The 13,499-nt window shown below is 54.5% G+C and overlaps 2 protein-coding genes across 6 annotated transcripts; both read left to right on the top strand.

Annotated features, from left to right (window-relative positions):
- The first annotated feature begins 162 nt into the window (after positions 1–162).
- ALKBH6 (alkB homolog 6) lies at positions 163–5,342 on the top strand. 5 transcript variants are annotated; one of them, XM_054540225.2, is made up of 8 exons: positions 235–308; positions 894–945; positions 1,060–1,138; positions 1,393–1,461; positions 3,021–3,081; positions 3,440–3,591; positions 3,802–3,918; positions 4,904–5,342. In XM_054540225.2, the coding sequence occupies exons 2-8, from the start codon at positions 917–919 to the stop codon at positions 5,165–5,167; spliced, it is 771 nt and encodes a 256-aa protein (XP_054396200.2). In that variant the 5' UTR covers positions 235–308; positions 894–916; the 3' UTR covers positions 5,168–5,342. The 5 variants fall into 5 exon arrangements, with proteins under 5 accessions (XP_002829142.4, XP_009230756.2, XP_063576121.1 ...); XM_002829096.6 differs by lacking the exon at positions 894–945 and having other exon boundaries at positions 163–308; XM_009232481.4 differs by lacking the exon at positions 894–945 and having other exon boundaries at positions 207–308; positions 3,840–3,918; positions 4,807–5,034.
- A 7-nt stretch (positions 5,343–5,349) lies between these two features.
- Positions 5,350–11,173, top strand: SYNE4 (spectrin repeat containing nuclear envelope family member 4). Its single transcript, XM_063720049.1, has 9 exons — positions 5,350–5,418; positions 5,765–5,902; positions 6,089–6,239; positions 7,206–7,349; positions 7,533–7,727; positions 7,806–8,054; positions 9,041–9,145; positions 10,809–10,867; positions 10,960–11,173. Exons 1-9 carry the CDS (start codon positions 5,414–5,416, stop codon positions 11,141–11,143), a joined length of 1,230 nt encoding a protein of 409 aa, XP_063576119.1. The 5' UTR covers positions 5,350–5,413; the 3' UTR covers positions 11,144–11,173.
- Positions 11,174–13,499: the final 2,326 nt, after the last annotated feature.

Raw genomic sequence — 13,499 nt, 5'->3', positions numbered from 1 at the left:
ATCGGGGTCCACTCAGCCAATGGCCAGGTTCAGTTCCTAAGTTCTGAGTGGCCAGTGCCAGACGACGATGCCCCGCCCACGCCCTCCTGCCAATGGCTCAGAGGCCAAGAGGCGCGGCCTATCCTTAGGCGAGGATGAAGGGGGCGGGCGAATACTGAGTGAGAGCGCCGATTGGGTGGAAGGCGGGCCCTTGAGGCCTCTGGGAGCTCCCATTGGCCTGCGGACTCTGCGTCTGTAATGTGGGGCGGAAATGGCTGGAGGGGGATGGGGATGTTGAATTTGGAAATTCGAGGGGACGCTGGTGGACGGTCAGTTTTGGGGAGTGCTGGGGTAGAGATGGATGTCAAGAGGGCTGAAAGTGGGGATCCGGGGGAGCCCAGAGTAGGAGTCCGAGGAGGCTCAGAGCTTGAAGTCCTAAAGGGCTTGGAGTCGGGGATCTGAAGGGTTCAGGGAGGGAAGAAGATTTGGGAGTCAGCCTCAGAGCTAAAGATCCCAGGGTGCTGGAGTGAAGGGGCGCTCAGGAAGGGAAATCCGAGGGGCGTCCAAATGGGGGGATCCGAGGAGGCTGAGGGTGGACATGTCTGAGGAGGCTCAGATTGGGGTCACAGGGGTGCACAGAATGGGATTCGGTGGGGGGCGGGTGTCGCTGAGTGTTGATAGCCGGGCTCACAGTTGCAGGTCTGAAGCGGGGTCTCAAGGTGTTTAAAGGGGCTCTGGAGTGCAGCCCTGGGGGCTATGTGTAGAGCTTTTGAGAAAGGCTCCCTGTGTGTGGGGCCAGAGAATGTTCTCTGTGGGAGGATTGAGAAGGCATATGTGTAGTTGGATGGGCCCTTAGTGGACAGAGTAATGGGGGATTATTCTTGGGGCTGATTGTGTCCGGACATGGAACCTAGGGGCTCTCTGTGTGGCTTGTAAGATGCTGAAGACTCAGCTTTTAGAGACCAAGTGAGTTTCAGAAGAGGGCTGAGGTGAGGCCTGGCCTGTGATGGGGTGGAAGGCTGCATCATGGTGTTAGGGTGGGAGGCCTAGTGACTTCAGTATGTCCTTCCCTCCCTACAGGATTGGGTGCAAGGAGTTGGTGTTGATGGAGGAGCAGGACGCCAGAGTCCCAGCCCTGGAACCATTCAGAGTGGAGCAGGTTGTCAGAACTCAGGGTGCAGAGGGTGAAGGAGGCAGGCTGATTCCTGAGTTCTTGGGTTGGGACTGCCCCCTTCCACCAAATTCATTCTTACTGTCAGAGTCCATTCTGGAATGGCACTGGTCCCTTGACTTCAGACCCTGACCTGTCTGAGGACATCCTGAGCCTGTCTTCAGGCATAGGGGTTGCTCTGTGATGATATGTCCTCTGTGTGGGTTGAAGGACCACACCTTCAGGGGGTCTTTCTATCCTAGGCACCACCTGTAATCTACTATGTCCCTGACTTCATCTCCAAAGAAGAGGAGGAGTATTTGCTTCGACAGGTGACCTCAGTGCCCTTCTGGTCTGTTTTCCCACTCTTCCCATATTCCTCCCCAATGCCTATCCTCTGTATGAGAGCCCCCAAGGCTGCAGTGAAGACCCCGACAGAAGGAACAAGGAAGTTACAGAGCTCATACTCCCTCTACTGAGATAGCCCAATCCTGCTAGCTTAGAGAATAGGGGGTTATAAACATAGGCTGAGATAGCCCAGTTCAGATCATTGAGACTGGGGAGTAAAGAATTTTGTATTCAGATTTCTGTGCTGAGATAGCCCAGTAAACTCTTTCCTGTGCTAAAATAGCTCAGCATAGACCCAGAGCCTTAGGAATAAGGTTACCAAATACAGACCATCTACGCTGAGATGGCCCAGTCTGCATTCTGTTCTTAAGGTTTGGGGGAAGAAGAATTTTCAAAGCTCAGAGTTCCTGCCCTTTGCAGCCCCAGTGCCTAAGTTACAGAGCACAGATCTTCCCTGTGTTGGAGTAACCCACTGATCTTGAGTCCAGGAAAAAATTAGCTACAGAACACAGACTTTTTTGCTGAGATAGCCCATTCCAGACCTTTGCGTTCTTGGCATTGAAAAATCTATATATTATAGAATTCCTCGGCTGAAATAGCCCAGTACAGCTCCATAACCATGAAGGGAATGAGTAGATTATCAACTAGAGCATAGACTTGTTGGACTGAGATAGCCCATTCTAGATCATTAGGATCTTGGCAGTGGAAGATTTTCAAAGTACTTTCTTTGCTGTGCTGAGATAGCCCAGCTTTGCATACTCCCTCCCCCAGGCAATAGGAACAAGGAGGTTGCAGAACTCAAACTGTCCTCAGAGAGCCCAGGAATCAGGAATTTTTGTTTGTTTGTTTTTTGAGACAATCTTGCTCTGTCGCCCAGGCTGGACTGCAGTGGCGTGATCTCGGTTCACTGTAGCCTCTGCCTCCTGGGTTCAGCTGATTCTTGTGTCTCAGTCTCCTGAGTAGCTTGGATTGCAGGCGTGTGCCACCACACTGCCTCCCAGGTTCAAGCGATTCTCCTGCCTCAGCCTCCCAAGTAGCTGGGATTACAGGTGCATGCCACCATGACCAGCTAAGTTTTGTATTTTTAGTAGAGACGGGGTTTCCCCATGTTGGCCAGGCTGGTCTCGAACTCCTGACCTCAAGTGATCTGCCCGCCTCGGCCTCCCAAAGTGCTGGGATTACAGGCATGAGGGACCGGGTTTGGCACGGAATCAGGAAATTAGAATGCAGACTATTTGCTGGGCTGAAAGAGCCCTGTCCAGCCCCAGAACTGAGTAGACTGTGAGACCCACAACTCTCAGACCACGGTTGTGCAGCCCTGATTCCTAAATCCTGGTAGACACGGGTGGGCTTTGGGGCCAAAGGCATTCCCAGGAAAAAAGGCAAACCACAAAATCCTAGGAACCCACCGCCCCAGGGAATGGTCCCACAGACACAGATGACCCATTTCCACCCCGGAGGTAAAGGCCCCTATGTTGGCCTAGGTGGGAGGATCATAGAGGGGTGATCATGAGAAAAGAGTGACCCCCTTCCCACCTCTTAGGTTTTTAATGCCCCAAAGCCAAAGTGGACCCAGCTCTCTGGGAGAAAGTTACAGAACTGGGGTAAGTATCCCTGGCTGGGGGCATGAGTGATTCTGGGATGTAGGCTGGGGCAGGGGACTCAGGTCCAATAGACTTAAGACATCAGAGGGTCCCTGACAGCTCAAGGGACCCCAAGAGCCAGGAGGATTCTGAAGGGGTCAGTGGAGGTCCTGAGGGATTAGGGATTTCCTGATGAGTTGGGAGTATCTGAAAGGGGCCCGTGGTCTGGAGAAGTGAGGAAACCTCTGAAGGACCCAGTGGCTATCTCCAAAGGGTCAGGGGTCCCTGAGGGGATCAGGGTGCTTCCAGCCACTGTGGAATCCCTAGTGGGGGATCTATTGCTATAGGGGAGCCCTCAGGACCCCATTGCCTTCCCCAGGTGGGCTTCCTCATCCCCGGGGGATCGTTCCTGAGCGGCTGCCCCCATGGCTCCAGCGCTACGTGGACAAAGTGTCAGACCTCAGCCTCTTTGGAGGCCTCCCAGCTAACCATGTCCTCGTGAACCAGTATCTGCCTGGGGAGGGCATCATGGTAACCACACCCCCTCGGCCAGTGTCCCCCCACTCAGACTTCTGAGCTGTGCTGGGGCAGGGGACCCTGTGCCCACCCTCACTCATTAGGCAGCCACATCTCCCAAACAGGCATTCACCTCCCTGTCCCTGGCTTGGGAAGCCCCACTTTGACCCAGAGGGTGGGGGTTGTGGACTCCTGCCCTGCCCAGCCCTGGTGCCCACTCCTCAGCCCCACGAGGATGGACCACTGTACTACCCGACTGTCAGCACCATCAGCCTGGGCTCCCACACCGTGCTAGACTTCTACGAGCCACGGCGGCCAGAGGACGATGACCCTACAGAACAGGTGGGCCCCAGACACTGCCCCAACTGCTTGTAGGCACTTCAACCTCGTACATCCTCCAAGATGACCTGGTCCCACGTGCCTTCGGGGTACTCCTGGCACTCTCCCAGATACCTTCCCTTGTCCCCTCACGGGGTATACCTTCTTCCTCCCAGACAGCCCATCTGCTTACAGGGTGCCCCACATGCCATGATTTCCACAGGCTCCCCGATGCCCCAACCTGCTAAGTGGATGCCCCTGACTCCCCAGCAGACACTGATATCCTAAGATACCCCACCGCCATTAACTCAGGAGGGCCTCGCCTCCTCCCAAATGCCCTATCTGCCCCTGCTTAGGGTGCCCCAGACGTCCTGCTACTCTAGGAATGTGATTTGGGGTGCAAGACACCCCCAGATTCTCCTTGGCCCCTTGACACATGATTTCTCTGAGTGATGCATTTCTAGTACTCCAGTGTTCACAGAAACGCCCCTGAACACGCTGACCCACTCCTTGAGGCTTGCCCTCGAGCCCTGCATGCTCCTGGATGCTCTGACACTCCCTCAGCTGTGTGGTTGTCCTCTAATGTCCTGATGTCCTTGGGGACCCCCACTGCCTCTAACCTCTGCCTCACTCTGTCCTTACCTGGTCCTGGCTTCAGCCATGCTCTCTCAACCCAGCTCTACCTGTATTTCCTGGGGACTGCCGATTCCTGGGTCCCAGCTCCAGCCCCAGCCCCTTGGAGATCCCAGCTGCAGCTCCCACTGTCCGCTGACCCTTTGACACCCCCATCTGCCGCCTAGAGGGACTGCAGAGCCCTCGCCCTCTCTTCCCAGCAGCCCCAGCCCAGGCCCCAGCAATTTTCACTCCTGAACCACCAAAGCCTCCATCATTGTGAGCACACTTGCTCTTCAGCTTTTGCCCTTGGGGACTCGCTGATCCCCGGAGCCTACCGACCTCTCGCCCACCCCCCGACTTCTTGAGCGCTGCTGACCCTCAACTCGCCCTGCAGCCTCGGCCTCCGCCCCGGCCCACCACCTCGCTACTGCTGGAACCGCGCAGCCTGCTGGTGCTCCGCGGCACCGCCTACACGCGCTTCCTCCACGGCATCGCCGCCGCCCGCGTAGACGCGCTGGACACCGCCTCCCCGCCGCCCAATGCGGCAGCCTGCCCGTCGGCGCGGCCGGGAGCCTGCCTGGTGCGCGGCACCCGGGTCTCACTGACCATCCGCCGCGTGCCCCGCGTGCTGCGCGCCGGCCTCCTGCTGGGCAAGTGACCGCCAGGGCCGGGACCCCTCGGATTCCCAGGTTCCTGCCCCCTTGGGGCTGCTGTGACTCTGCGACCTAGGAACCGTGGGCAGAGGGGGCTCCCCTGGGTTATTTATTTTCCCAATAATTTTGTGTGAGCTACAGAAGACCCCATACCAAATAAACAAAAAATCTTTCCTTGGTTTTATATTTTTATTTTTTAGGGGCCAGATGCTTGGTTTCCGGAGGGGCGCGGCATCTAGGGTCTTAAATGAATGGGGTAGGCCCTGGAGGTCAGATGTCTGGGTTCTCAGTGGGGCAGAATCCAGGGCTCTTGAGGAGGTGGGGCAGGGGTTCTATCTGGAACCCTCTTGGATGGTGTGGAGTGATGCTGGGAGATTTAGCTACTGGCATGCTAGGGAGGAAGGAGTTAAGTGGCTTTTCTGTCACCTGAGCTGGGCATCAAATGGCCGGGTCCAGGTTCCTCTTGGAAGGGGCGGAGCCAGACCTGTCCTGGGCCTCTCCTGCAGCCTCAGGCCCGGGTGACTCCAGCGGAGGAGCTCTGGGACACCCTTGTCTAGGGAAGAGGTCTTACTGGCTGCCCTCACCTGACTTTGTGTTCCCAGGCCCCCAGCCATGGCCCTGTCCCTGCCTCTGGGCCCTAGACTTGGCTCAGAGCCCCTCAACCACCCACCGGGAGCACCTAGGGAGCCGGACATTGTTGGATGCACCGTTTGCCCCGCATCCGGAGAGGAGAGCACGAGGTGGGGGCCGGGGCTTTGGAAGCTTGTTCCCAAAAGGGTAGGCGTGGTGGCAGGGCCCATGTGAGGGTAAGAGGTGCCATGGCTGTGATCGCCTGGGGACAGAGGAGAGGCCGCCAGGGTTGGGGTGAGGGTAAGCTGAAAAGTGAGGTGTCGAGACTCACCCAGTCACCGCCCCCTGCCTCCTAGCCCAGAGCAGGCCCAGACCCTGGGACAGGACTCCTTGGGCCCTCCTGAGCACTTCCACGGTGGGCCTAGGGGCAATGAGCCTGCCGCTTGCCCCCCAAGATGGTCAACACCCTCTTCCTACGAGGACCCAGCTGGGGGCAAACACTGTGAGGTGAGCTGAGGTGACCCAGACCCCTTGTACCAGCCCCACCTCCTCTCTGTCCCCTGGAGTCTGGCCTCCATACTGAGGACTGGGTGATGATTCTGGAAAGGTATTGGGTGTCTGTAGAGGGAGGGACGCTCTGGAAAAGTGTTTCAATATCTGACCAACTGGGGAGACGTATTTCTTTCTTTCTTTCTTTCTTTCTTTTTTTTTTTTTTTGAGATGGAGTCTCTCTGTCGCCTAGGCTGGAATGCAGTGGTGAGATCTCTGCTCACTGCAACCTCCGCCTCCCAGGTCCCAGTGATTCTCCTGCCTCAGCCACCTGAGTAGCTGGGATTACAGGCACATGCCACCATACCTGGCTAATTTTTTGTATTTTTAGTAGAGATAGGTTTTCAACTTGTTGCCCAGGCTAGTCTTGAACTCCCGACCTCAGGTGATTCACCCGCCTCAGCCTCCCAAAGTGCTGGGATTACAGGCGTGAATCACCGTGTCCAGCCATCTCTCTTTTTTATTAAAAAAAAAAAAAAAATAGAGACGATGTCTCACCGTGTTGCCCAGGCTGGTCTTGAACTCCTGGGCTCAAGCGATCCTTGGGCCTTGGCCTCCCAAAGTGCTGGGATTACAGGTGTGAACCACTGCGCCCAGCTGAGAAGCATTTCATCATTGCTCCTGGTGTAGCCCCATTCTTCCTGGGGGGTACCCAGCCCCACTCCCTGTCCAGACCCCCCAGGCCTCACACATCCAAGTTTCCAGGAGCTTTGAAAACCTGAAGACCTTGAACTAGATATCTGTCCTCAGGCCTGGCTCCACTGGGAAGGCCCCCCAGTGGGAGCGACCCTGGTGCAGACGGACCCGGAGATGGACCATGCCGCAGAGAAGTTTCCAGAAGCTTACAGAAGAGGGGTGGGGATGGGAGCAGGGGTGATATCTTGATTGGCCCACTGTCCCTGACCTGGCTCCTGTGTTCCCCAGCACCCCATCTCTGGCCTGGAGGTACTAGAGGCTGAGCAGAACAGCCTGCACCTGTGCCTACTGGGGCTGGGCCGCCGGCTGCAGGACCTGGTGCAAGGCCCGGGGCGCTGGGCATTGGCCCAGAGTGGGATGGTGCAGCTGCAGGTAGGCAGGAGAGGCCAGGATGTGGGGGTGGGCAGGGCCCCAGCAGTGGTTGCCAGCTTTCTGGGATGGGAAATGGGTTGAGTGCATGTTCCAGGCCTTTGGATAGGAAACGGGGGAGGGGGTAACTCCAGGTTTTGGGTCCCTGGTGTGTGTGTGGGGTGATGTCCAACCATGTGTCCCCAGGCCCTCCAGGCGGAGCTCCGAGGGGCAGCTGAGCGTGTGGAGGCGCTGCTAGCATTTGGTGAGGGGCTGGCACAGCGGAGTGAGCCCAGGGCCTGGGCAGCCCTGGAGCAGATCCTGCGGGCCCTGGGAGCTTACCGAGACTCCATCTTCCGGTGGCTCTGGCAGCTGCAGGCCCAGCTGGTCAGCTACAGCCTGGTAGGGCCCATCCTGATACCCCCCACCCAACCCAGGCCCCAACCTCATAGCCTCCATGACCTCTGTCCTTTGACCCAGGTGCTCGAGGAGGCCAACACACTGGACCAGGACTTGGAGGTCGAGGGAGACTCGGACTGGCCAGGACCTGGTGGGGTCTGGGGGCCCTGGGCACCCAGTAGCCTCCCCACTTCCGCAGAGTTGGAGTGGGATCCAGCGGGGGACATTGGGGGCCTTGGGCCCTTGGGACAAAAGACAGTCCGGACACTAGGAGTGCCCTGTGAGCTGTGTGGCCACAGGGGCCCCCAGGGCAGGGGACAAGGCCTTGAGGTGAGAGCAGACCCCCTCGAGGGACCTTCTGCCAGGCACCCTGGGGACATCTCTGCGCACCTTCTAGCAAGATCCTGCCCTTCCAAGGAGGTGTCAGTGGTTCTGTCTCTCCCTCTATCTCTGTCTCTTGGTGTCTCCTTCTATCTCTCTGTTTCTCTCTCTCCTGTCTGTCTCTGTCTACATCCTCAAGCCCCATCTCAAATTCACTCCTATCCTGAGGCCCCCAGATGATGCCTCGCTCAGCTCCTGACTGTCCCAGTCTCTCCTGAAGTGCCGCCTCTTCAGGGAGGCCTGTCCTGACCTCCAAACATTAGCACTCCTATCTTCTTACTTTATTTCCTAACAGCACTCACCACAGCTTGACTTTGTACATTTACTTATTTTTAAAAATTTTTATTTATTTTTTGAGACGGAGTCTCACTCTGTCGCCCAGGCTGGAGTGTAGTGGTGTGATCTTGGCTCACTGCAAACTCTGCCTCCCAGGTTCAAGAGATTCTCCTACCTCGGCCTCCCGAGTAGCTGGGATTACAGATGTGCACCACCATTCCTAGCTAATTTTTGTATTTTTAGTAGAGATGGGGTTTCAACATGTTGGCCAGGCTAGTCTCAAACTCCTGACCTCAGGTGATCTGCCCGCCTCGGCCTCCCAAAGTGCTGGGATTACAGGCGTGAGCCACTGTACCAGGCCTCATTTACTTATTAATTGATAGTCTCTCTCCTGTCAAATATAAGCTCCACGGAGGCCAGGTATTTGCCTATTTCTATCCCCACTGTGTCCTCAGCCTAGAACAGTTCGTGGCTTGTAATAGAAACTCATTACACATTTATTGAATGAATGAATAAATAATGTCTCTCCTCTCTTGGTTTCTTTGGCTCTGCCCTTGTCTGTCCCGTGAGATCTCTCTGTTCCCCTAGAATCTCATCTCTATGACACCCCTATCCTGGCTCTCCCCCAACCACGTTTCTCTTTGTTGCTGGTTCTCCAGGAAGCACACACCTCTCACTCCCGACAGGACATGCTGGAGTCTGGCCTCAGCCACCAGAAACGCTTAGCAGGTCACCAAAGACGCTCCCTGCTCCGGAAGCCTCAGGTGAGCCAGTTCTCAACCAGGTGTAGCACTCAGGAATCTTGATGGCAAGTGACAGAAACCCAAGAAATCAAAAGGCACAAAAAAGGGAATGCTATTAAAAAAAAAAAAAAAAGTAACGGAAAGGTCCAGGCACTGTTGAATTCAGAGCCTGAAATAACACCAGGGCCGGGCCAGGCGCGGTGGCTCACGCCTGTAATCCCAGCACTTTGGGAGGCTGAGGTGGGTGGATTACCTGAGATCAGGAGTTCGAGACCAGCCTGGCCAACATGGTGAAACCCCGTCTCTATTAAAACTACAAAAATTAGCCGGGAGTGGTGGCACATGCCTGTAAGCCCAGCTACTCGGGAGGAGAATCGCTTGAGCCCGGGAGGCGGAGGTTGTGGTGAGCCGAGAACGCACCACTGCACTCCAGTCTGAGCAATAGAGTGAGACCCTGTCTCAAAAAAAAATAAAAAAATAAAAAAAGAAAGAAAGAAATAACATCAGGGCTCAGTCCCTCCCTTTCTTGGGCTCTAAGTCCCCAAGGTGGCTTCCTTCTTAGCAAAATGGGTGCGCCAGTGGCTACACGGTCACTCCCAGTGGTTTACCCACACCAGGGGAGGGAGCGTGCCTCCGACCCTACTGACAGCTGCCAAAGTCCCAGGGCTGACTCCCACTTACCGGCTGGGGTCATGGGCTGCACCTTGAATAAACCAGAGTGCTCGGATTGGCCAGGTCTGGGTCACACCAATCATGGAAGTTGGGGAGGTGGGTGTCAGCTTCACTTGAACCTGAAGGTCTGGAAGTGGAAGGCATGACAGCTGCCCACCTCCAATTAAGGCACTGTTATCAGAAAAAGGGGGATTGTATTGGATAAAGGACAGACACAACCAGACATCCACTACACTTGGAGATATTCCAAGTCTGTGTGGGTCCTGGGGATAAGGAGGTGCCAGGAAAGGAAAAGAAATAAGACCAGCTTTGTAGGTCTACAATAGTAGGGTAAAGGCGACACAAAATGTCACTTGTGGCTGGGCACCGTGGATCACGCCTGTGATCCCAACACTTTGGGAGGTCAAGGCAGGAGGATTGCTTAAGGCCAGGAGTTCAAGACCAGCCTGAGCAACATAGTGAGACCTGCCCCCTCCCCCCATCTCTACAAATCATTAAACAAAAGTAAATTGTTGTAGTGGCATGTGCCTGTGGTCCCAGCTATTAGGGAGGCTGAGGTAAGAGGATCACCTGAGCCCAGGAGGTTGGGGCTGCCATGAGTCGTGACTGTGAAACTGTACTCCAGCCTGGGTGATTAAGCGAGACCCTGTCTCAAAAAATAATGTGTCGGCCAGGCGTGGTGGCTCATGCCTGTAATCCCAGCACTTTGGGAGGCCGAGGTGGGCAGATCACTTGAGGTCAGGAGTTTGGGACCAGCCTGGCCAACATGGTGAAACCCCATCTCTACTAAAAATACAAAAATGAGCTGGGCGTAGTGGCACCTGTAGTCCCAGCTACTCGGGAGGCTGAGGCAGGAAAATCGCCTGAACCCGGGAGGTGGAGGTTGCAGTGAGCTGAGATGGAGCCATTGCAGTCCAGCGCGGGTGACAACAGTGAGACTCTGTCTCAAAATAAATAAATAAATAAAGTGTCATTTCTATCCATTCTGCTGCTGGCTGCTCTCCCTCCTTAGGACAAGAAGAGGCAAGCATCTCCTCATCTCCAGGATGTGAGGCTGGAGGGGAATCCGGGGTGAGGTGCCTGAGAGATGGGACTAGGGTGCGGGGGACAGAACTCCTAGCGGCAGCCCACCTGTATGTTTAACACTGCATTTCCCTTCACAGGGTCCCTGATCCTGCATCCAGGCGGCCCCTGACCTTCCTCCTTATCCTCTTCCTCCTCTTCCTCCTCCTGGTGGGTGCCATGTTTCTCCTGCCAGTGTCAGGAGGCCCCTGCTGCTCTAACGCCCGAATACCCAGGACACCCTACCTGGTGCTCAGCTATGTCAATGGTCTTCCCCCAGTCTGATGTGTGTAATAAATGGTCACTGTCAAAGGATGTGTGAGGATACTAGGTGCCTTCATACCCGGAATCTAGGATGTGGCCTGGATATGTCTGGATGGACCCTTTTGCCTTGAGAACAGAACACAGAACTGCATCAGCCCATCTTGGGTGGGGCTGCCCCAGACCCTGACACAGAGTCAAGCACCAGTTCTTTATTTAGGCGTGGCAGGGGAGCCAGGACGTGAGCTCAGGAAGGGAGAAAGCCAATACTGGGTGAGTTACTGGTTGCTGCACTGGGCACCTGGGGTGTCATCCCATTGCTGGTTGTACCCTAGGGACAAAGAAGTTGTGGCTTTTTTTTTTTTTTTTTTTGAGATAGAGTCTCACTCTTGCCTAGGCTGGAGTGCAATGGCACAATCTCAGCTCACTGCAAACTGTGCCTCCAGGATCCAAGCGATTTTCCTGCCTTAGACTCCCGAGTCGCTGGGATTATAGGGCGTGTGCCACCACGCCAGACTAGTTTTTTTTTTTTTTTTTTTTTTTTTTGAGACAGGGTCTTGCTCTGTTGCCTAGGCTTGAGTGCAGTGGCGCGATCTCAGCTCACTGCAACCTCTGCCTCCTGGGTTCAAGCGATTCTCTGGCCTCAGCCTCCCAAGTAGCTGGTACTACAGGCATGCACCACCACACCCGGCTAATGTTTGTATTTTTACAAATCCTTTGAACCTGGGAGGTGGAGGGTGCAGTGAGCCGAGATCATGTCACTGCACTCCAGCCTGGGGCACAGAGCAAGACTCCATCTCAAAAAAAAAAAAAAAAAAAAAAAAGCAAGCAACTTCATTTGGAGAGACAGCAAACCAAGAAGATGGCAGACTAGTGTCCTAAAGAACCATCTCGGCCGGGCGCGGTGACTCACGCCTGTAATCCCAGCACTTTAGGAGGCCGAGGTGGGCGGATCACGAAGTCAGGAGATCGAGACCATCCTGGCTTACACGGTGAAACCCCATCTCTACGAAAAATACAAAAAATTAGCCGGGTGTGGTGGCGGGCACCTGTAGTCCCAGCTACTTGGGAGGCTGAGACAGGAGAATGGCGTGAGCCCGGGAAGCGGAGCTTGCAGTGAGCCAAGATTGCGCCACTGAACTCCAGCCTGGGTGACAGAGCGAGACTCCGTCTCAAAAAAAAAAAAAAAAAAAAAAAAAGAACCATCTCAAGTTAGTATAAATTTTAGGTTTCTTTTTATGCTAAGGGAAGGGGGTTGAGGTTAGGTGACCAATGACTGCAGACATCTGGTCGCCAGCAAGAGTCCAGAAGAAAACTTCTTTGATGATGTAGGTCAGGTCACAATATTCTTGTACATCTCTAGTATAACATTGTTACTTGTGTGTACAGTTTCCTGATCTCTTGAGTGGTTAGTTTTGGGAAAGGGACTGTTATTTTTTCTAAAATTGAGCTATAAACTAAATTCCTCCTGTAATTAGCTGATCTACACACAAAACTAAGCAGAAGCTTTTAACCTAAAGGACATTACTGCAGGGTTTCAGGGGCAAAATGGAGTCAGTCATGCTAAGCCTCCCTCCACTGTGACACACACCCCCCCACCAATTTAGCAGCCAATAATAGAGTCACTGTTCCTTTGTAGTTCCAACCAAAGTCGCAAGATTGGCTCCTCAGGCTTCCGTCACATGCTCCACCTTTGCTGGGGGCTGCGGTCAGCCCCACCTAAACCACCTGGACTGAAAATGGCAGAAGGGTGGGTCTCCAAAGAGTATCAAGTTGTTGCTACTAGAAGAGGGGAACAGACACTGATGGGGTGGGGGAAGCTGCAGATTCTGGGAGAGACTCCAGGTTCAGGGAAAAGTCAGGATGCAAACCGGATTTGTCCTGTTTCAAAGGCCAGGCTGAGACTCTGGCATCAACCAAAGAGGAGGCATGGTCCCCCTGAGATCACCAGCAAATAGGGGGAGCAGTCTTGGCAATATTGACCCAACAGGCCTGGTAATGGAGCAGAGACAGGACAGTGAACAAGACAGTGCCTCTGGTGCCTCTGGAGCTGACATTCTACTTGGGGAAATTGACAATAACCAAAATAAATAAGTGAAATATGTAGTGGGTCACAGGGTGGTAAGTGCTGAGGAGAAAAATAAAGTGAGCAAGAGGAAGGGGACACAACTCAAACAATGTGGTGGAAGAAGGCATCAGGGAGTCAGTAGAATGGAGCCACTGTGTTAAAATTTTGCCATGAAAGCAGATTGTAGCGAGGAAACAGGCCATGGGAACTCCTAGAATAGTACTGTCCAATGGAAATTGAATGTGAGGCTGGGCGTGGTGGCTCACGCCTGTAATTGTAGCACTTTGGGAGGCCAAGGCAGGCGGATCACTT

Source organism: Pongo abelii, chromosome 20 (genome assembly GCF_028885655.2).
Source record: "Pongo abelii isolate AG06213 chromosome 20, NHGRI_mPonAbe1-v2.0_pri, whole genome shotgun sequence".
NCBI classification, from domain to species: domain Eukaryota; kingdom Metazoa; phylum Chordata; class Mammalia; order Primates; family Hominidae; genus Pongo; species Pongo abelii.
The sequence above is the reverse complement of the archived record's forward strand: the minus strand, read 5'-3'. Positions and strand labels throughout refer to the sequence as shown.